The sequence below is a fragment of the Saccopteryx bilineata genome, chromosome 2 (assembly GCF_036850765.1).
Source record: "Saccopteryx bilineata isolate mSacBil1 chromosome 2, mSacBil1_pri_phased_curated, whole genome shotgun sequence".
Lineage (NCBI taxonomy): Eukaryota > Metazoa > Chordata > Mammalia > Chiroptera > Emballonuridae > Saccopteryx > Saccopteryx bilineata.
The window spans coordinates 77969984-77993974 of NC_089491.1; the positions used below are offsets into that span (position 1 = coordinate 77969984).

The window sequence follows — 23991 nt, forward strand, 5'->3', positions numbered from 1 at the left end:
ATTTTAAATTAAAGTATGAGGTATAATATTATTTCCTTATTTAGTAAAAAAAAAAACATAAACCACCAATAAATAAATGAAAGGACATGCTTATGAAAACAGATTTTCCAAAAATCTTTGTTTTAATAAGCAATTTCCTGTTTGAGTAAATGCACTGTTAAACATATAGGAACTTGTCCAGAGACTAGCTGTAAAGTCCTGTTATATTAAGGTCCAAAACAGGGGTGAGGTAATCTCCACTCAAGTAAAGATCTAACTAGCCAATTCTTATTAGACAGCTACTATGCAAACTTAACCCCCCATTAGTCTTCAAATTCCTCTATCCGGATTCTCCAAACAGTAGGCATTCATACTTCCTGTTTCTCGATGAAAAGGGAAATACCATCACAAGAAAAGGACCAACTCTGGACTCATCAAGGCTGTGCTCATTTCATCTCAATCACTGGACTCAATGGGGAGTGCTCCATGTCATTGACCTCTTTCACCTCCATGGTCCCAAGGGTGTCTACCTTTCCATGCCAGTCCTTGGCTGCTACTTGCCCACGTTGTTGACATATTGGCATGCTAATTCTTTCCCAATGGCTGCCCTTTGCCCTTTGACCAGAATTCTCATAATTCTTACCAGCCTTCTCCACTACAATTCATGAAACCAAACCTTACATGCCCAACAATGTTCTTCTACAAGTGCACCAAATGGTGGCCATGACTGAAAAAATTACACCAAGTTTCTGTTCAGGACCTCTGCCCTTTATGCTGGAACTGATTTGGGGCACCAAAGGGAATCTGGCTTGGTAGTAAGCAACTGCAACTTCAGAAATTCTACTTGGTAAAAATTTCTGAAAACTGCCTACATTGTAGTCTGGTCTGGTGTTGGGTATGGTTCCTAGGTGTTCATCAATGACAAATTAATAAAAATGACCAAAAAAATTTGCAGGAGCAGTGACAGCATTGACTTTTTAAAGAAAGGAAGAAAAACGTGGTCGGTTATCTTTGGCTGAGCATGCTGTTTTGCTCAAGGGTGGGGATAAATTCTTCCCACTTGAAACCTGCCTTCAGTCAGTGTCATTAACGTTGTCTATGTTACTATAATAAAGAATCAGCAACTCAGAATGGGAAAAAAAATCCAAAGCAGGTAGTTGGGAACTACGTGGACTTGTCACAACATTCGGCTTTTCTTCATCTGTATATTAAATAGCATTGTTGCATGCCTACATTTCTAAATGGAAGTGAAGATAAACAAAAAATGTTCCATAAATCTAAGATAATATTGCCATCACACAATATTTTTCTGAGTTCTTCCTTCCATTCATTCAATTCCGCGTGCACTCAAGCACCTACTCAGTACCTGATGCACATGTGCTAGACACTGCCCTTTGGGCTGGGGGCAGCCACAAGAATAAGACATGGCCACAAATCAAGGCATCACGACCACCTAAATGGAGGTAAGAATAAGTAAGAAAGTATTAATAGTTATAGGGCAGTGTGGTAGGAATAGGGAGAGAGGGATATGCAGCTCTATGAACAAGAGGGCAAGAAAACCAGAGCAGGTGGACACGGTGGTACCAATGAAGAATTATGTATAATGCTGCAGGTACCCAATCTATTCTGAATCTAAGAAATTCTTTATATATCAATGAGGTGCCTTAGAAATCACAGAAACTATCCCATACTAAACCTGTGACTTCTTTTAAGTTGAGCAGTTCTTGTTCTCTCATTTTACTGTTCAAAATTATCTTATGTCGCAAAGTAAAAAAGTGTGTTTGATATTTGACTAGCTTCATGTGTATATTTATATATATATCTAAGACTACTTGGGAGATATAAAAGCTTATATTACTAATTAATTTTCTAATCAGCACAAAATTTACTATTTCTTAAAATCAAACACCATGAATCTGGACACACTCAAGTAAGGATCATTCACAAATGAGATCATAGTTGCATTTCTAAGCATAGTGACAAAAGGCCCTCTATATTTAGTTTTCTGTCCTCTTAATTTTTTTAAAAAGTCAAAGGTGGATATTCTTATATCTTATTCCTTTTATAATTAAGCAATTGTTTAAAAGAACAAGACTAAAATATCTGTAAATATATACTTCCTACCTATTTAACCCTTCCTAGGAATTAACACTAATTAAAAAATACACAGTACCATGATTAGTTTTTAGTTAAATTTCAATAAAACTTCCAGAATTAAAAATGATCAAGAAACTATATAGTTATTTTACTTGAAAATCTATCAGTTAAGTTTCTGTGATAGTTCAATGATTGTATGTTTTAAAAAACCACAATAATTTCAATAATTATTTCATTGACAATTCCTGTGAGTAGGTTGTATCTTATATAAAATCTGACTTTCAATTTCAATATATAGGGAAGGTCATGTGGCTTTTAGTACACTTCCCATAAAACACATTCTTTCTATGCAATTCTACCTTCTAACATACTTTCCTCCAGAGCTGTATTTTGCCGGAGGGCTTTTCTATCTCTCTGGTTTTAGTCTCATCTTCAATTCTCTATTTTCTTCATTCTGGTAATTTTGACATTCCCTTGATCTCTGTCATCTCTGTTGCAAATGTTCTGTCTTATAACTCTATAGTGATGTTTTATTTTGTTTTTCTCGACAGCATGAATCCTTCAATAAAATAGTCAGGTGGTATTAAAAATATTTAATGTGCTTCAATAAAATAAACAACAGCTAAATACACATGTACAAAAAATATTACTGACAAATTCTTTCAATGTCTGAATACGACAATGCAACTGAGAACCAGTAAACAATATCTATGGCAGGGGTCCCCAAACTGCGGCCCCCGCCTCACTTCCGGAAGGGACACCTCTTTCATTGGTGGGGAGGAGCACAGGATGCAGACGCTCCTGTGCATATGTGGCGGTGCCGCAAAGCCAGGCGTCGCTCACGTACAGTACTACTTCCGGTGACGCGGGACACACGCTTCACGGCTCCGGAAGCGCGTCATATCACTTGTTAGGCTAGCAGTGACAAATATGGAACTGGACACTGACCATCTCATTAGCCAAAAGTAGGCCCATAGTTCCCATTGAAATACTGGTCAGTTTGTTGATTTAAATTTACTTGTTCTTTATTTTAAATATTGTATTTGTTCCCCTTTTGGTTTTTTACTTTAAAATAAGATATGTGCAGTGTGCATAGGGATTTGTTCATAGTTTTTTTTTTATAGTCCGGCCCTCCAACAGTCTGAGGGACAGTGAACTGGGCCCCCTGTGTAAAAAGTTTGGGGACCCCTGATCTAAGGTATCCTGATAATTAAGTAAAAAAAATATCTTCCAAGAAACCATAGATAGGCTTTCATTACTGAAACTTGTTAGGTGATTCTGTAGCTAAATACTTCAACACACACCCAGCTGACTTGGTGTGTTTTCTTGGTTCAAGTGTGATATCTAAACAGCAAGTTTATCTGTTCTGCTGCTGGAATAAAGAGGAACCTACACTAATCCATTCAAAGCAAGATTCAGACATGTTTTGAGATAATGTATCCTTTTAAAAAATGGTGATGTTCTGAGAAAGTAGTATCTATTTTACTTCAATGTAATCAGTATTATTCAACCTGAACACTTTACTTGCTTAAAATTTCTTGATATATTTTCTTGCTTAAGTTTATACTATTTTAAAATTTGCATATAAATTCAAGTATTTATGAACAAGTATTAGAATAGTATTTTACTCTGAAAAATTTTAAGACAAAAAATGAACTCTGTCAGTTTCCTATTTCCATTAGAAAAGTATTATAAATAGTAAGTTCAGAAAGAAACACATCTCTGTCTCTTACATACACACACATACATACACACACACATTAATATTATGAAACTACTGTCACTGGAATACATGCTTTAGTTGTTTATCCAAGAAGGGTAATGAGATGTGATGATCTACCTTCTTTAGCCAAGTCCTCCTTTATAATAATAACATCCATTTATTTAACAGCTAACCAACATTTGGAGTGCTGTATTATGTTTATTCAAGGGTTTTCCCTTCACAATCCTAACCCGCCCGTACAAGAATAAAATCCATAATCAGGCTCTTGTTGATTCCATGCTCAACTCAACTGAGATAGGCAGTGCAAACAACTGAAGTATTGTTACTGGACAAGATTATCAGCAATGTGGTTAACTAACAATCAACAGTGGGACTTTCTACTTTGTGCCAAATGTCAGCATTTGAAGTAGCAGTCACCTTCAACAGCCCAAGAAAGAAAGTCAATTCCCAATTATCCGCAAGTGAGAATTATCTGAGCAAATAGTCCTTTCCACTTCATATTGACATAAAAACAAAATCGAAGGAGAGATTTTTTTAATTCTTTTCATAACATTTCATTTTTTCTAGCATATCATTTAGATATAATCAAACAAGAAATGTTTTTAAGCCAAAACAGTTATCCAAATATGTATTAATACAACAAATAAAGAAAGATGCACTTCAAGTTTATAGAGAAAGAGAGCAACCCAGTATATTGTTTGAGAAGCTGGCATGTGTTGGGCACTAGCTGGACACCAGAGTCAAAGAAGAATGCAACTTGGGTCTTGCCTGCAAGGAGAGTGCCTTTCAGCGGAGCTTGCTAATTCTGCACTCTGTTTGCTACAGAAAAATAGTGTCTATTAAAAAACTTGACAAAAGCTTTACCTATGTCAGGGGTCAAGAACCTATGGCTCGTGAGCCAGATGTGGCTCTTTTGATGGCTGCATCTGGCTCACAGACAAATCTTTAATAAAAAAAATAATAATGTTAAAAATATAAAACATTCTCGTGTATTACAATCCATTCATTTCCTACCACTCATGTTCATGAAAGCGGGTGGCTGGAGCCAATCACAGCTGTCCTCCGGGACAACATCAAATTTTTATTGGAGGCCTTGGCCGGTTGGCTCAGCGGTAGAGCGTCGGCCTAGCGTGCGGAGGACCCGGGTTCGATTCCCGGCCAGGGCACACAGGAGAAGCGCCCATTTGCTTCTCCACCCCTCCGCCGCGCTTTCCTCTCTGTCTCTCTCTTCCCCTCCCGCAGCCAAGGCTCCATTGGAGCAAAGATGGCCCGGGTGCTGGGGATGGCTCTGTGGCCTCTGCCTCAGGCGCTAGAGTGGCTCTGGTCGCAATATGGCGACGCCCAGGATGGGCAGAGCATCGCCCCCTGGTGGGCAGAGCGTCGCCCCTGGTGGGCGTGCCGGGTGGATCCCGGTCGGGCGCATGCGGGAGTCTGTCTGACTGTCTCTCCCTGTTTCCAGCTTCAGAAAAATGGAAGAAAAAAAAAATTTTATTGGATAATGCATAATGTATACGGGTCGTTGTATGGCTCTCACGGAATTATATTTTAAAATATGTGGCGTTCATGGCTCTCTCAGCCAAAAAAGTTCCCGATCCCTGCCCTATGTGAACTCTTTCTTGGTTTGCCTGTCCTCTGTGATTCCATGGCACAAAGATCAGCATTTATTTTTATTCATTTTAGAGAGGAGAGGGAGAGAGAGAGGGAGAGAGAGAGGGAGAGAGAGAGAGAGAGAGAGAGAGAGAGAGAGAGAGAGAGAGAACAGAGAGAGAGAAGGGTGGAGGAGCTGGAAGCATCAACTCCCATATGTGCCTTGACCAGGCAAGCCCAGGGTTTCGAACCAGCAACCTTAGCATTTCCAGGTCGACGCTTTATCCACTGCGCCACCACAGGTCAGGCAAGATCAGCATTTATCACTATCATTCATCAAGCAATTATTAGGTACCTCCCTACTAAGTGCCAGGCATGATGATCAAAAGATAAACTGAGACTACAACTGGGACTACAAAGATAAACACGACAAAACCTATCCCTTGGGAAGATCCCAGTACAACTCTAACAAGTTAGTTTACCACCCAATGCATATGGCAGAGCTCCCTTGAAAACACAGGCTTGTGAATCATCTTTTATCACCAGCCTCTAGCATATAATGCAGGAGCTAAATATGTTACTTCTTCACTCTATGAAAGATCTTTAGGTGGGAAATCAGAAGATCATATTTTAACCAGAGTATATCACAGTGAAACTTGACCTCACATTCTTTCTCAAAACAATGACGTGGCTGTCATTCCCCCAGGTGATCTCAGGATCTACTAGTATATGAGTGAATATTCTTATTTTAAGTGGGAAGGGTAAACATATTTAACCACCTTGAAATGTGCTTTAAACAATTTAAAACCCATCTAAACTATGATTAGTTCAATGACTAGGTCTATGCTGAAATCACATCTTGAAACATTACTGTAACCATTATTGTGGAATTTACTTTCTGATTTTGATATATTGAGTTCTTTTCTTGTCTCCCCTTACCCAGAGATGTATAATTTGGGTCTGCTGTATTCTTTCAAAGGAAGAATTGGCAGGGTGGTTGCTGTTACTTAGGGTAAGTATATAATCTCTTTGACTTTCTCTTGTTGGGCAAACTGCCCAGTGAATATCAATTTTTTTAGAGCTACAAATATGGTTTTAATAGATTCACAGATTTCAAATGATTAAAATTCAGAGCACGTCTCTCCCAGGGTGAGCAGATAATTCACAACAATCCAAGTAGATTCAAAGGAGATGACAATGGATCAATCTATATGTGAAGAAGTTGACATAGTGGTTTACTGCTCCTCCTACCTCTACAGCCCACTCCCACCCCCACAACACACACTTTTCATATAAAGAAAAATGCCTCAGTCTATGGGAGTTCAAATTAGTCACAATATCCACATTAGGGACCGAGAAAGACTTACTGTAAATCAGCCACTAAGAAACCACATTTGACATATTTTGGTTACAATGTAATTATAAGTTGCAAAATATTGTACCTATTGATTGGAGCTTGGGATTATAATGGAAAGTAATTGCCATACATTGAAAATGACCAACCGCAAGATAGAAAATTGTTCCTGAACAGCCCACAAAGGGAATCAGTTTCCTTATAGTCTAAAACTTTTCATCGTCTAAATCAATGGTAGTCAACCTGGTCCCTACCGCCCACTAGTGGGTGTTCCAGCTTTCATGGTGGGCAGTAGCAGAGCAACCAAAGTATAAATAAAAAGATAGATTTAACTATAGTAAGTTGTTTTATAAAGATTTATTCGCCAAACTTAGCAAAAATCCAACATAAAGTACTTGGTAAGTAATTATTATTATATACTTTAACTTGCTGTAACTCTGCTTTATAAATTTTATAATTTTATACAGTGTCTTAACCTCAAATCACCCAACTATTCAACTCTCTCTGGCCAAGAGAAAGTTGAAAGTTCTATTAAACAGAATTCTTTCTTTATTCAGTGTTGTCTATACTAAAGTGAAGCAAAAGAGCAAATCAGAAGATCTCACTAGATAACAATTACCAAATGATTGAGGATATTATAACAGCAATAAATTCCTATTAGAATCTGCCTGTTTTCTGTTCCCTGTCTTTTACCTTTAAAACATATAATAATATATTGAATGAATTATTGTATGTCAGATACTGTGCAATGCATTTCATTTGCAACTTGTACCTTCCATCTACTGCAGAAATAGAGCACTTGTTATTCTCTACCACCTTTAAATAGCAACCCTACAAGCAGTATATATTTATCTAAAAACATGGACATCCAGGAAGGAAAGAAATCAGTTACTACAAAGAAATAATTAAAATCAGTTAATCCACTTCTAAGAAACAAATGTGTTAGAGACTTGAACTGCAGTTTCGAGTGGATGGTCAGGCATGTGGATATTTCATTCCCTCTGCATGATCCATGCTAGTATTTAGCCTGATAAGTTTTGGACCATGACACCAATGAAAATACATACTTTAATGAAAAGAACACATCATTGTATAACTCAAATGCTTTTGTTAAAAGTTGGTTTCTGAAACATTTTATATTTTCTTCAGTCATGTAAATACTGAAGACATGCATAATATTGAGATCACACTGGAAACTACTTCTAGTTTTTCCTTACACTCTTCCCTAAAATTTGACTAATCTATCAGATATCACAATTCAACAGAAGCATTAACTATATACCAATCGGGGTTCCTGGGTCCATCTGTGAAAATGTGATGAGGATTTGGGACTCCTTTTGAAAATCTGAAAAGTGCTGGATCACACTGTTGCAGAATTCTGTTAAATACACTGTTTTTCAGAAGAATATTAAGAGTAGCTGAACAGTTCACTTTTCCTATAGGGGATGTAACTGAGATAATGCCTACATATGCGTTGTGTGCTTCGATGTGGACAAAGCAAGGGACCTATGTCCATGAAAGTGAAATTCATTACTATTGCAGATCACTCTGGTCCTAGTGGTGAATGACCAGTTTTCCAAGTGGTATGCTAAAATTATTGAGGAAAATGCCAACAGTCCTTCCAAATAACAAAGTGGGTATAAAAGCACATCTGAAATCACGTGAGAAGCACTCTGTGACAAATGAGGGATTCAGGATTCAGAATAGCAAATACTTCAGAGCACTCTGGGCTTTTAGACCCATACTGAAAACAATGCATCAGTTCCTCCTCCTCTGCACTATCAAAAATCCCTACTGTTTCATCTCATTCCAGCCACATCAACCAACTTCCCCCTTCACAGCTAATCAGCCTCTTAACCTGAGTTTTCCTTGTGTCTCATGCTTCTCGACAAACTGGAAGATACACACACGCACAAGTCTGAAGTGTAGGAAGTTAATGCTCAGAGGACCAAACAAGAATGAGAATCAATGTAAATATTTCTCTCATTTATTTTAGAGGAGACATGTTCATGAGTTGTCCTAGAAGGTCCCAGTGAGAATGAGCACCAATCAAATCACTACTGACCACCTCCATAAGTTGTCTTTGTATTGGTTTCCCCTGTTACTTCGTTCTTGCTCTGGGATCTACCCAAAACACCTTATCCAAGTCATCTCAGGATCTGTTTTTAGGAGGACTTACGTCAGCTTCCCCAAAGATCCTAAAATATTAAAATAAAATGATAAAATTATATGACCATAGTAGCCAAATAACAGAAGAGCTCAGATAGCAGCATAATTCACAAAAAAAGGAAAAGATAAATAATAAAAGGAAATTAGGAGAGCGCAGGAAGACTAGTTCTTTCCATCCGAAAGAATAGGAAGTTCATAGAGAAGGAATATTCAGAAAAATTCTGAGGGGTATAGCTTATAGCCCTTTCCTTTAAAATACAGGGCTTCTTTGTGACAGGGAATCAGACTACACACCAACGCTTCTCCTATGCTCTGGTCATATGCTCACTGCCAGCCTGAAACAGGACATGTAGCCTTTATTGTCTGCTTAGCTCTCTGAAACCTGCTTCCTATCAGATCTTAGAAGCAGGCTCTAGTAAGCAAGTAAAGAGCAATCAGCCCACTGTGAGTCACCTCCTTAACCCAGAAGGAGTCCTGTCCCTCCATATGCCTGGATCCAGTTAACAGATCCCCTCATTTCAACACTGGTTTTACAAGCATTGTCCTGAAAGGCTTCCAGGAAACAGACCCAAATTCCATCAGATATATCTGCATAGTTCAACAATGATTGAAAATTCAAGTTGCATAATTCAGAAGAGAGCCAAGTGTAACAGTGAAAATATATCTTAACACGTATTGTGTGGTTGTGTTATGCCAGAGTTTCTCTTATTAAGCAAACTCGGAACAAATCATTCATAAGGGATTGATCTGAAATCTTTTACTGGTTGCTGATTCACAAAATCACAGAAAGAATAGATATTCTGCTAACAGCCTGGGATGTGGCTATGGCATCACAGGTAATCACTGTTGAAAGGAAATCTGAGGCATTCCTATGACTATGAAACAACAATCTTTAAAATAATATATCCAAATATCTGATTTGTCAATTTGGAAATGTTTAACATTGGCACAGGCCAGTAAAAAATTGTTCAGGGCAAAATAAAATCACAATTAAGATTTTTACTATACACATTCATAACTGCTCCATGTATAATCCTAAAAGGGCACTGTACTAAATTCATTCTCTACATAAGATTAAGTAGGAACAACAAATACCAGTCAGGCACCATTCATAAAATTAAATCAAGAAAGAATCACAAGTGACATATTTTTTTCTGTGATTCCTTAGTTAAATTATTGGAGATCACTGTCCAGTTCTGTTATAGAATAAAAGAATGTCATGAAGTAGTTGTTAAGCAACCTGAGACCAAGATCAATAAAATGCATACCTTTGATTTAATTTCCCCAAAGCAAAGTTTTCATTTTCAGGCATAAAGAAACCAACTTCATGGTGTCAGGGGGATGGGGATGAGAAAAGAGGAGCAAATAAGAGCAACAACACCAAGCCAAAGTTCTGAATCCAGTATTAAATAGGGACACGAACAAATTTTCTTTGCACTAGGATTGTTCATTTTTTTGTAAGTGTTTCTTCATTCTGTTCTCTGACAGGAGCGCTTTCTATTTCATACAAAAGATAACGAATATTCTTTGCATGTGTTAGACACGGACTTATATGACTAACGGTTATAAACAAAATTCCTTTGCACATCAAAGAACAAAAACTGTGTTTACTCAAGAAATTCCTAATGGCTTCATTTATAAGTAAAATTTTCTCTTTATTTGAGACCCACTAGCACAACAGAGCGGAGCTGGAAGACAGCAGGTAGCTCTCATAATGAACTCTGCACAGTTTTGAGAAAATAATATCTGAAGGCAGTTCTTTCTTCTGGGGTCAGCGGATGAGTGGTTCAAAAAGAATATACTATCGCAGGAAACATCCTGTGATAGATTAAAAAAAAATACAACTGGAGGAGAGCACCATTCTTACATTTTTGCTAATTAAAATTTCCAGTTCTTATGGTCCTCTATGTACAGAAATCCCAATCAAGAAAGGCCTGCAGGATCAGGCCTGTACTAAGAAAAAGTATACCATCATCACATTAATTGTATTATTACTTCATAATGCTAACCAGCCAGGTTTATATAGAAGAGATTAAATAACAAGATAATCTTAAAAACAATGCTCATTTCATCAGTGTACCAAGTAAGTCTGATTCATATCAGTGACTGTTCTTCTAATTAATTTATGCATCAGCATGCTTTAATTTACAGACACACACCTACACTGGGCTAGGGATAGCTATTTTCTTAGTGCCTTGAACTTTGAGACAGGTTCATGTTTAGACTTCTCAATGTTGCTGTTTTAGTTCCCCTACACTTCAAAAATAAAGTGACTGTTAAAATACCTTGCATTAAAGTTGAAGCATGCAGAAAGAAAATATTTTATCAAACTCAATACCTATCTCCTCCTGCCAACATTTGTATGTTTAATTTTAGTTGGTACTACAGCTGTACTCAAACTTACAACCAGATATGCCCGTTACAAAGTTGTGAACCCCTCAAAGCGTTTTGGATAAAAGTAAGTCCATCTCAATACAGCACCATTCTTAAACCCCTAATATTTTAGTGCAATTTCTAGTGACAGGGTAGGGGAGGAGTACTCCAAATTTTAAAATATACAATAATTTCTACTAACATCATGGGCTTTTTCAAATTGTACTCCACAATGCTGGTTTACAATAGTCAACTATCACCAGTCAATAGTTTTAGATGAAAAAACTTCATAGAGCAAGGAAAATTCAACTTGTCCTAATTCCTTAACCAGAAAAATAAAAACAACTCTACTAAATACAGACTCACTTACAATAAGCTATCAATGATATGCCAGCAATCTGTGAAAAGCCTCAAAAAGTAACAATGTAAAGAAATTTCCTGGCCTGACTTGTGGTAGTGCAGCAGATCAAGTGTCCAGCTGGAGAGCTGAGGTTGGTGGCTGGAAACCCTGGGCTTGCCTGGTCAGAACTCACACAGGAAGCAGCTACTGTGAGGTGATGCTTCCCGCTTCTCCCCCTCCCTCCCTCTCTCCTTTTTCCCCTCCCTCCTTCCCTCCTTTCTTCTTTCTCTCTTTCTTTCTCTCCTTCTTTCTCTCCTCCCTCCCTCCCTCCCTCCTTTCCTTCCTCCCTTCCTTCCTTCTTTCTTCTTTCCTCTCTCTAAAAACCAATAAATCTAAAAAAAAATTGAAAAATAAAATATCCTGGTATCAGGATTATTCCAGTGTAGTCATTTTACAACTTCCATGGACAGCTTCAGTGTGGGGATGAGGATGTCTGTTTACTTATTTAAGTAGGCAAACAAAAAAGGTTTTTACTTGTCTTTGATAATAACTTTTATTTTATATCTTTTCAGTGTTTATTTGTAGGACCTTAATAGAATAACAGGTTCTGGATTATAAACTAGAGGGCAGAGAGCCTATTTATTCAGCTCACTTTTTATAGGATGCAAACATAGTACTATACCCTAAAAGGCACTTAAAGATGGTTTTTATATTAACAATAATTTCAAGAGGTTTTGTCTGCTTCTAGGCTCCATCAAACTCCGCTGGCATGTACTGAACATTAAAGAGTAATACTTTTATATTCTTAGGTAATTTCGTTCTTCAGATGTCAGTAATGACACTTCTCTTTTGAAACAGGGATTATTTAGGGACTATTTGCACTTCTTAATGTTGAAGAATTAGCTTTTGTCCAATACCTAAATTCTATACTAAATGACACTAGAAAAAAAAATAAAGCTAGACCCAAACATTCCATTTCTTAGCCTCAAGTTGGCACACTTCCTGCATTAGGCAGAAGGATCAAGATCTGCTCTTTTCATGGGGGACCTGTTAAAAGCACTACCGTGGTACCTAAAAATGTAGCTCCTTACATTCTTTATTTGTGTCCACTATAATTATATATATAGAAAAAGAAGACACACTGAGTTAAATAATTTTCTGTGACATGAAGAAATTTAGAACAGTGTTATATACTTATAAACTCTAAAGGAGTGAAAACTAGTAAACAATATCTTAAGGGCTCTGACACACAAGAAATGAAGAATGCTTTACTAACTATAATATATAACTTTCAGTACATCTTTTAAAATTTCCGGGACTCAGTTTCCAAATCAGTACAATGAAGACATTACATTATCTAGCATCATGTAATTTCTAGGTTTAAATTTTAAAACCATGTAAAGAAATACTGAGTCTAAAGAAAAGTTTAATGAAATCTTACAAGTTGAGTTTCCATTAACTAACCAAACAAAATATTTTTTTTCTTTCTTTAGTGGGTGGAAGTAGGTGGGCTATATGTTCTCAATGTAAATTATTCATTATGACTAATTCTGACAAAATTTTCAAACAGAACACATCTATTCTTGTGAATATTAAAATATGGATTTATATGTAATAAGATATACATTGAATGTACATATAAAACCCACATATATGCACACTCCCACACAAACATATAACTAAAATACATCTTGTTTTCCTATCTTTTCTTTCTCCTATGAAGTTTCTGTGAAGGCACTAGGACTTGGGAACTTAGGCAAAGTAAAAATTGGCATCTTAGTCAACATTTCTTATATTAATACTGACAGTCCCCACATGAACATCTTATAGAAATTGGTCATTTGAAATCTAAATAATATTCTCTTATAGAGACAGTGTGGTATTGGGAGAGCGTGTAAAACCTAAATTCTCAAACCTTTCACAAGTTTTATTTAATCCATAATGTACCTGAAGTGTAGAAAACAAGGTACAAAATCTAGTAATTTAATGCTACTTAAGCAGAGAGAGTAATGGTAATAAAAACATAATACAAAAGGTCCTAAAAACATATAAGGGCATCCAGTCCACACTCTTATCAAAATTTTAAAACAGAAGGAAAAAAATCTTAAATTCATGAAACTACTTTTTATCTATAAGCATTTTCTAAAATACTTATAAAAGAAAACCTTAAGCAACTACTTAGTGTACACTATCATTTTCAAAAGAAAAATTTTCTTCCTAACTTTTATCTGCTTAGCCAACTGAAACTAGTTAAATATAACAACTCATTCACACTATTAGCTATGTGCTAGGCATAGTATCTTATCCTCACACATTGTATCCTTCAATCCCTCCAACAATGCCAAGAAGGTATACCTGAATAATTTAAGTCTTCCTATTCCACTTCATTAATTTAAATAAAATCCAAAGATCAAAACACACAGGAGCAATACCAAAAATCCAAAGATCAAAATACACAGGAGTAACTACTGGTTACTCTACCAGACTTCAAACAAATTTAGTTAGGAACCTCAAGTGCTTCCATTTTCTTCCAAGATCAGGGTATGCAGAATGACAGTGACTTGGAGCCACAAACTCTTGGCTTTCATCAATAACAATTTCATTTTAACAGTCTAGGGAAAAGGATAATTCAGTAAGCATTCTGAATTCCTTTTTTAAAAATCTAATCACAATTCCATCACATTGCTTAGAAAAATCCACAAATGGTCACACAAGTTTATGTAAAAATGCATCTCTAATTGTATAAGTTTACAATGTAAGTAGCTGTGAATATTAATCTTTTAAGTAGTAAAAGGAAAACTAAGACTACAAATGCAAATAGAATTGCAGTTCATGTCTACAGACGATGGAGAATGAAAACAGGTTTAAAAGAATTGAATCCAAAAGGATAAAAATAAAAAGAATGAAAAGGAGAAGAGAAAAATGAAGAAGGCAAAGGAAAAGGAGAAGAAAGAAGAAAGGAAGTACACCACAGGGAAAAGAGAAAGGCCATGAGGTAGAGAGGGGACTGACCAAGGAAAGTGAGATCAGGTTTGTAGTAAAATGGCTCTCGTCCAAGGCTTGCCGGAGCCCTGGCCCATCGCCTCTATCTGACAGAGGGATTACCTCTCCCGTGGTTTTTAAAAATGCTTTCCGTACCTACACAGTCTCATTTTATTTTTCAAATTCCCATGTTTATTTTTTAATAAAAGTTCAAGTTTGAAAACTTTGCTTATGTGTAAAAGGAATGACTTATTTTAGAAATGTACTTTGGACCCTACACACCATTGCTCAGTTTAGTGCTCAAAACCTCAGAGACGTCCCGACATTCCAAACCTGACAGTCTTTCCTTTGTAAAGAAATTAGGGCTGCCTCTCCACAGCGCCTGAAAATTATGTTTGAAATCACTCTTCACTGAGTGTGCAAAGCCTTAAAAATAGGTTCATTTGCTCAAGTAGTATTCTATCATCAAAAATAGTTGTTTTTATTCACAAGAAAACAGCATAGATATGTCCAAAGTGTCGGAAGCTCTCAAAAGGACATCAAAAGTTGGTCATCAGAGAAAAACTGTCCTCTATCCTAGAGTATGTATGCAGAGCGATAACACTAAATATTATACTCAAAGCCAGATTCTATAGAGAGGTAAGCTGTGCGCCAATTCAGTCTGGCTTAGCAGGTAAAGAACTCCATCCTTGATTCGATGGCTTAATTCTCTCTGCCAATCTACCTGTCCATCCTCTCTGTGCTCCAATGAACCACTGTTCCTTCCTATTATCCCTCAATACCATAAGAATTCTTTTATATAAAAATTAACTAAATAATGTACCACTTTCAATATATTGATCCTACAAACTGTAACTCTGTGAAGTGGTTCAACACGATGTCAGCACTACACAGCAACTTGTTTCATTTACAGTATCTGTTTCACTTCTACTCATGAGCTAATATAATTCAATTTTTTTTTAACTGCACACAGGCTGCTAGACACATGTGCATGGCAAATGGAATCTGAACTTAGCTTAACAGCCTCATTTATTCCTGATGGTTTAAATTATTTCATCACAATTAATGACACCCCCTCAGCTTCCTGTGCAGCACTGCCAGATGTTCAGAGACCACAAAGCCACTCTCTTCTTTGACGGCTGGTGACAAGTCGTCCTCTGAAGGACGTTCCCTAGGTACGCAGGCCGGATGACACCTCCAATGCTTAGCACCTCTCTGCCTCCCAGAGTTAACCATGTTGAGGAAAAAGCAGGAAGGCATGAGAAACCAGCAAATGCATTAACGAGGGCAAATTATGTGGAGTGATCTAAACTCAGAGGAACTTGGCTCCTGCCACAAGTTCCTAACCTTGTTGTTTTATGAAAGAACTCTTCACCTCCACCTTCCCAGCCACTGGCATTCTCTAAGGTGCCCAGTGTGGCGTCAGTCCTCAGGGAATGTCAAAGGACAATAAAAATATAAACCTCTCCACAGGAATCCTTTTTGATTCTGTTAGTTTTGTTTTGAGGGTGTTGTTTAAACTTAGCATATTAAGCTTGATCATCATCCTGTTTTTGACAGTAAACAGTTTATCACTGTTTATCACCGTCTACATCTTCAATTGCAATTTTCCTCTAATATGCAATAGATACTTTCAATAGCAAACTCTTTACCACAAGGTGCCAAAATGTTGTGTAACAGTTTTACCCCTTTTCTTCTTTCAACTTTCCTGAAGTATAACATAAGTGATATATAAAAGGTTGCATACATTTCATGCATACATCTTAATGAGTCTCCTTTACCTCTTTTTCTTAGGCTTTAGTAGGATTTATTCTTTTCAGGGACTGTTGGCTTTTTTGCTTTTTGTTTTTCTGTTAGGTTTTGTTTGTTGTTTGTTAATTTTTTTAAAAAGAATATACTGAAAAACAGACTTCACACTTTTCCTTTCTTTATTCTAATATGAGCAAAGCCATTTACTTCTTCCCTTAACAACAAAATTTTTTTTCCCTCAGTATAGAAATTCAGAAATAGTATCTTATATTTGTCGTTTGAATTTCACACCAAAAAATAACACTTGCACAATCACAGGTAGCTAAGAGGGTATTAGAAATAGTAAACACACTAGCACTTCTACAGTCAGAATCCAATACTACAGCTCTAATTTGGAAAACATTTCCATCAACTAGCGAACATGTGGCAGACATTTTATGGATTATTTTTTAAATGTTAAAAAAAATAAAAATGCTGATCTTATTCAGGGAATAAGGGGCCTTTTCGTTTGCCAAAACGTGTAATAGGAAAACTGAAAGGCCACCTGTGTCAGCCCACCCTATAGTAGGAACATAAGCTATAAGAGCATTCTGGAAAATATTTTTAAATTGAGATGAGAAAAAAATCAGTATCAATACAGATCCCAAGCAGATGCAAAGGGCTTCTGTGCATGGTAGTGATTATGTGTGTGGCCTACACAGGCTAAGTTCAGATGCCTCCAAAACTCAGTGTGCTTTCTCTTTTATAAGCTATTTGGGATTAAAACATTTCAAGTTGACAATGGACACAAACACGAGGTAAGCTAATCAAGCCAAACAATTTGAATTTTCCCCCTCAGAGATGGCTTTTTTTTTTTTTTAATTTTTAAATGACTACTGAATTTTACCAGACATGCTACACTTAATATTTTGACAGTTGTTTATTAAAATAGATTTCCTAGGAAGTCCCATGAAACCAAAAGTGTAGCTTTTATCAGAATTGAGAGATCAGAGAGAAGCTGTGTTGATGGCATACTTGCCGCAAACAGACAATAGGAAACTGTTAGCACTCCCAGAGCTGCCTCAAATTTTCCATGGACCAAAACTAAAATGAAATACTCAATTACTGAGAGGTAGATAAGTAAAATAAACAACTAATTTCATGTAGGGAAGTTGGGAGAGTCATATGGACCTCGTTCTGTTGTCTCCAAACACTTTATCGAAGGAGAAAAAGGAGCTGAGTAAACTTTAAACTCTCATGTAGGGATGTATTGCTTGTGTGTCCCTGGCAGATGTGGAAAGGAGATGAAATGGGCAAGGGAGAATCAAATATCCCATCGCTGCAGGTTTGCTGAGGGAAAGAGCACGGCAAAGATCTCACATCTGGCAATCATTTGTCAATAGCTGGAAAGAGAACGGCAGGAAACTTTCTGGCTCTTGGAGAAGATGAAAAGACAAAAACCATGTGTCACACACACACACACACGCACACACACGCACACGCACACGCACGCTCTGCAATGGTACAATGACTACTACACTTATTCCCCACCCCTCCTTACCCCCACTAAAGTTAATGATCTTCAGATATACTCTACTCCATGGTCAAAAACATGCAGTCACTTGACTTGTTAAAGCTGCAGTGTATGTACATTTTTCAAATAAACCCCAGGGCTGATGTTAGAAAATCAAAATCAGTCAAGCATAGACCGCCTGGTACTTTGGGCAGGAATCCTTGTGGTTTAGTCAATAAACAGAATCTGAATGAAAGACACCACAGTAACTAGACAGTAACGTTTTGAACAGTTCTTAACTCCAAGGGGGGGCTGGGGAAGGCGGGTGCACTAGTGACCATGGACATAAGTCTACCAGTCCATTTATATCACTCACTCTACCTGTGACATGACTGTATTTAGCACAAGGTCATCTGTCATTTCTAACATAGTCTAAAAAAAAGTGAACTTATATTGAGGGATGTTGTGAATGGATTTGGGGAGGAAACTTTATTGGCTTTAAAAAAAAATAACTATACCGATTTAATAGGGTGGAAAGAGAAACATCTCAGAGTCTGTTTAGTCCACACTGGTGATAATAATATAAAAAATTTGTAAGCTTCATTATGAATTCCATAAAAATGACCAGATTTGCCTCAATAGGTTTATCAGGTATATATAAATGTTTCAAGACGCCCCGCATAAAATTAACTAACTTCTCCAAAATCATAGGAATTTAAATCTGTTCCTGGTGATCTATAGATGTCAATGGGCTGCTTTGGGTTCACCCTTCTGCTGCATTTAACTAGCAGCAGCCGCCAAGCTCATCCCTGTAATTCCGTAAGTGAATGCTGCAGGTTGTTTAATAACCTGGCAAATTCACAGTAGCTTGTCAAATTATTACAGGAACAGTGTCATCACTAAACAAGCCTGATCACGGTTAATTACAATGCAGACTAGAAAGCAGCCACAATTGTTCATTAATTACAGGAAGCACCTCATTTAAATTTTATGGAAATTTACACTTGCACCCCGGTATGTCTGGAAAAAAAAGTGATCCTTCACGCATTCACAGAAGAAAGGAGTCTGTGGTTTATGAAACAGCACAGTCAATTGTGCCTAATCTGGTACTGAAATATTGATTCATTATTTACTCTAATTTTCTAAGCACTTTAGTGGTGAAAAATATAAGTCAAACCCCACATCTTAAATTCCCAACCAAGAAAGGAAATGTACCAGGCCTACTGGAACAACTTAATATCTGATGAGGCACAGTTAAATTTAAAAAGTAACTTTTCTCTGATTAAAAAGAAAACATTTAAAAACAATTAAGGGTATCTAAACTAGAATAACCATTTGCTGTAAAATAATTGTATCACAACAGTTTTTTGCTACCACTGTATGTACCAGTTAAACCTCTTCAGCTGAAGAAAGTAGTTTCATACCTACTTCAAAAGCCACAAGGAAAATCAACAAAGTTAAGACAGTGAATCAAAGTCTTGACTCCCAGCTACTTTTCTAAATCAAGCATATTAAAACACACACACACACACACACACACACACACACACACACAGCGCAGGTGTCCTTGCAAAAGTCAAGTCAGGCACAGACTTCACAGGCTATGATCATTCAAAACCAAAGATATATTCATGAAAGAGTGTGTCAGGGACCTTGGGATTATTAAACAATAACACTGGTAAGCCATCTGAAATTTTAGGGATAAAGGAAAAGGTCAAAAGGAAGCAGGTAAGAACAGGAAGGGACTCCACCAGTCATGAAAACTTATGTCAACTAATTATAAAAGTAGACCAGATATGGACGCTGTGTATCTAAATGAAAATCCTTCCTAGAAAAAGATATAAACAAATGGTTGCTTCTAAATCGGGGTGCCCAAGAGGTAATTCTCAAAATCAAGAGGCCAAACAACAAATCCTCTGGAGGTTATGATGCCTGGCCCTGGGGGAAAGCCTGAGATCCAAGAGGGAAAAACAAATGATTCCGATGACCCTGGCAAGTCCTAGAGTGAGTTCACTGGAGTGTCGAGTTGGAATGAAAAACAAGAAATGGCTCATTCTGTAAAGGGGGGGGGGGAGTGACCAAACACCAGACTCCTTCCATGGCAAGAATGAAAGGACTCTAAACTAAAACTACTCCTAGAATTGTTAGCTGGTGAAGAATATATGAAATGTTAAGTTTATTGTGACTGACATAATATGGATATGCACTAGATGTTATTAATGTGCACAGAAGCCATAGTTAGAAAGGAAGAAGAACAGGAGAAGGAAATGGTTCAAGTGGATCACAGTTAATTCAACAATTCCCCAAAGTTGACTATCTTTCGACAGATTCAACCTTTCCATGCAGTCTGCCACAATGGTGTTACAAGTGGAGGAATACAATAAAATGACCACTTTCATTTCTTTGCCCAGGAGCTTGGTCTTTGCAAGGCCCATGTTGAAATGTCCACTCCACAACCTGTTTACCTACAACCAGAGTTTCACTTAAACTTGTAAATATACATTTTCTCCTTTGGTATACCATAATAATGTGCTCCATTGGTCTCTTTCACTTTTATTTCACACACTCACATCTGCAAAATCCATTGCTCTTTGCACCATAACTCCAGGTTCAAAAACAAATTATCCAACAGCCACCCATGACAGACCATTCCAGGTGATATGTTTGAAGACCATCAATTGTCCTACCCAAAGAGGTCAAAGATCAGGCTATTCTCCACGAAAAGTCTTCCATCACTCTGCATTTCTGTGTCACACACAAGCTGGTAAGTCTCTAAAGCTGGGAAATACATGATCATGTCTCATATGTGTCACACCTGCTTTTCTGTTGTATCATAGCCATACACCACCCAGACAGTACCAGCTGGTGACCCTGAAGAGCTCAGGTGGCCTTCCCCAGTCCAAGAGCAGGTGTGCAAGAGATGGTGCACCCTTCAGCGCCATAAAAACGGAAACCTCCTCCTAGCACCACTTCCGCCTTCACTCCTACTGCGAAGAAGTAATTTTTTAAACTATTCTCTTTTCTCATGTGGGTTGTCTAAATCAGTAAAATATTCTAAAACTGAGCTCACTAGGCTCATCCCATCAGTCTGAAAACTTTAGAAAACGGCACCAAATGGAGGTCCGAAAAGAAATACTGAGTTTGTCCATGCTAAGGAAGACAACCACGTTGAAACTTCAGCCTGTATCTTTACATCACTGGCATACAAATTCCTTAGATATTTAAAGGTACATGGAAGTGGGGACATTACTTTGACCAAGGTGTGACATTTATATCTTTTTTTTTTTTAATTTTTATTTTATTCATTTTTTTAGAGAGGAGAGAGAGAGGGAGAGAGAGAGACAGACAGAGAGAGAAGGGGGGAGGAGCTGGAAGCATCAACTCCCACATGTGCCTTGACCAGGCAAGCCCAGGGTTTTGAACTGGCGACCTCAGCATTTCCAGGTCGACGCTTTATCCACTGCGCCACCACAGGTCAGGCGACATTTATATCTTTAATTTGCAATAATATACCATACTGCTTTGACTGCCTCAAGACCACACAAAACAAACTGAATTCCAAGTCAGTACTTTCACAAAAATGTACTTTGCTAATAAAATTAATATTACACCAGAGGACATATCTCCCAACCCATGAAGCATGAAGATACTTATCATTAAGTCCTATTTTTCTAATACAGTGCCCAGTGGAATGGCTTCTATTCTCCTGAGCTGGGAGACCATAATGCAGGAAGCGGGACTTGCTCACCATTTATCCTCAGTGCCTAGCACAGTGCTCAGCACATGATTTTGACGATTTAAAAAGATGACAGCTAATAGCCCCGAGTGCCTGTTGCATGCTAGGTCTTTTGCTAACTGCTAGGTATACATTAGAACATTTAATCCTCACAATCACCTTGTATGGTAGATCTCCATTTTATACATGAGAAAGTTACAGCTCATTTAGTTTGAGTGACTTGCCAAAGATTTCACAGCAGCTTGTTTTACCTGGGTAGTTAGCCTTCAGAAACCAGGGTCTTAGCCACTGCAGTATATATACTCTTTCTTGGATAAATAAATGAATGATCTCTAGTTGCAGACAACTTATCCTGAAAAGGACTTTTTGCTGCACGTATGCTACAGTGGTCCTGTCCCTCTTCTATACACTTGTCTCAACGGTTGTCCGTCTCCTGATGTCATTGATATAGCTATATGACCTTCGAGGCCACTATTTCTGTCACACCACCCCCAACTGATAAAACAATAAGACTCCAACCTGGACTTCCAGCCTCTGGTCTGGCTCCTCCAGGTTTGGGCAGAAGTCTGCACCCAGCACTCTGCCAGCACATGCCACTGGAACCTGGGGGAATACGGCTGAGTTAGATAGATGCTGGGTGTGGAGGCCGAGAACCGCACACAAACACACTTGCCCCAGGCAGATGCAGGGACTTCCCAACTGCGGTTCTGAAACAGGCCATCGTGGCTTCACAGGTTTTGGACACTCAGGAGGTCCAACATGTTGTAAATATTATACATCCAAGCTTATTAACTACCAAGATGGTAAATTCCAAGAAGAAAAGATCCACATAAATTTCATTTCCCCTTATATCTACAGCATGTAGCACAAAGTAGGCACTTAAATATCTGTAGATGGAATGGAAGGAGGAGAGAAGGAAGAAGGTAAAAAGGCACAGTGGAAGGATATAAGAGAAGGATAAAAAGCAGAATCACTGCTTGATATTTGGTGATTTTTCCCTCCTCTATCTTTTCATTTTCTTGCATGAGAATTAAGAAAATAGCATTCTATAATGCCTAGAGTTCCTCTGCAGTCTTTAAATATCTATTCAAATGTCTTTTCCCTCTTCCTGGTATATAGGCTAGACAGGCAGAGCCTATTTATCAATATTATTATTTACTTACTTGCTATTTTAAACTACATTTAAAAGTTTTATTTTATATTTGTTTTAATAATAATGATAACAATAAAACACGTATAATTTAGTTTATGTTTCTGTTTCTAGAATTCCACACTGTAAACCATGAAAAATTTCTTTCAACAATATATTAGTTACTATAAATCAGGGGTCCCCAAACTACGGCCCGCGGGCCACATGCGGCCCCTGAGGCCATTTATCTGGCCCCGCCGCACTTCCGGAAGGAGCACCTCCTTCATTGGTGGTCAGTGAGAGGAGCACACTGACCATCTCATTAGCCAAAAGCAGGTCCATAGCTCCCATTGAAATACTGGTCAGTTTGTTGATTTAAATTTACTTGTTCTTTATTTTAAATATTGTATTTGTTCCCATTTTGTTTTTTTACTTTAAAATAAGATATGTGCAGTGTGCACAGGGATTTGTTCATAGTTTGTTTGTTTTTTAATAGTCCGGCCCTCCAACGGTCTGAGAGCAAGTGAACTGGCCCCCTGTGTAAAAGTTTGGGGACCCCTGCTATAAATAGTCTATCTCATCCTGAAATATTGCCTACTATAACTTGCTTACTTAATTTTAGACTTTTGAAGATAAGGAATAAAGAATTTAGATTTTACTTAAACCTCTTCTTTTCCTTTTCTAAAATTTCTATAATACTCAATAATTCCAAACAAATACTATCTTCATTAGGTATCTGTCTATATGTATAGAAATCTCAACCCGTCAATCAGCTTCACCTCACCTGTGTTCTTTCCCTATCAAAGTCCTCCTTTGGTATTTTGTTTTGTTTTCCTTTTTTAAAAAAACTCCAATTAGGATCATCTGTGCCGATCAACTTTCTTTGTTTAGAGATCACTTTTCAGCCAAGCGTGCTGCCTTAGAAGCAATTTCCCTCTTCCTTTTGACCCACAAATCCCTTAGTTCACTTCTCCAAGTTTAAATAATTTCAATAAGCTTCATTTTGCAAGTACACGAGTGAGTTATCACCAAAGTAAAAAGCATTCAGTCAACTCTCCAAATATTTTAGATTCATTTCTTCTTTTCACCTCTCTGATTCTTTCTTCCTGCTTATGCCCATAAGGTGAAATGGACAGAATATCATCTGTCTTTGAAATTAACCACTCTTTACCCAGGAATTTCACCAGTGAAGCCCAAGAGGGAAAGGAAAGGGAGGTCGCATTTACTGAGCCCTTGAAATGAGCCAGTCACCATATGTGTACCTTACACGCTGAAATAACC

At 37.5% G+C, this 23991-nt stretch overlaps 1 protein-coding gene across 8 annotated transcripts in view; it reads right to left on the reverse strand.

Annotated features, from left to right (window-relative positions):
- The window catches only part of BNC2 (basonuclin zinc finger protein 2), a 479004-nt gene that overhangs the window by 247975 nt on the left and 207038 nt on the right, over positions 1-23991 (reverse strand). For 5 of the 8 annotated variants that reach the window (XM_066257302.1, XM_066257300.1, XM_066257301.1 and 2 more), the window contains one exon: positions 22101-22184. The exons of the other annotated variants lie outside the window; for them this stretch is intronic. In XM_066257302.1, the coding sequence (XP_066113399.1) occupies positions 22101-22184 (84 nt within the window). The remainder of the gene's footprint in view (positions 1-22100; positions 22185-23991) is intronic. 8 annotated transcript variants of the gene reach the window in all.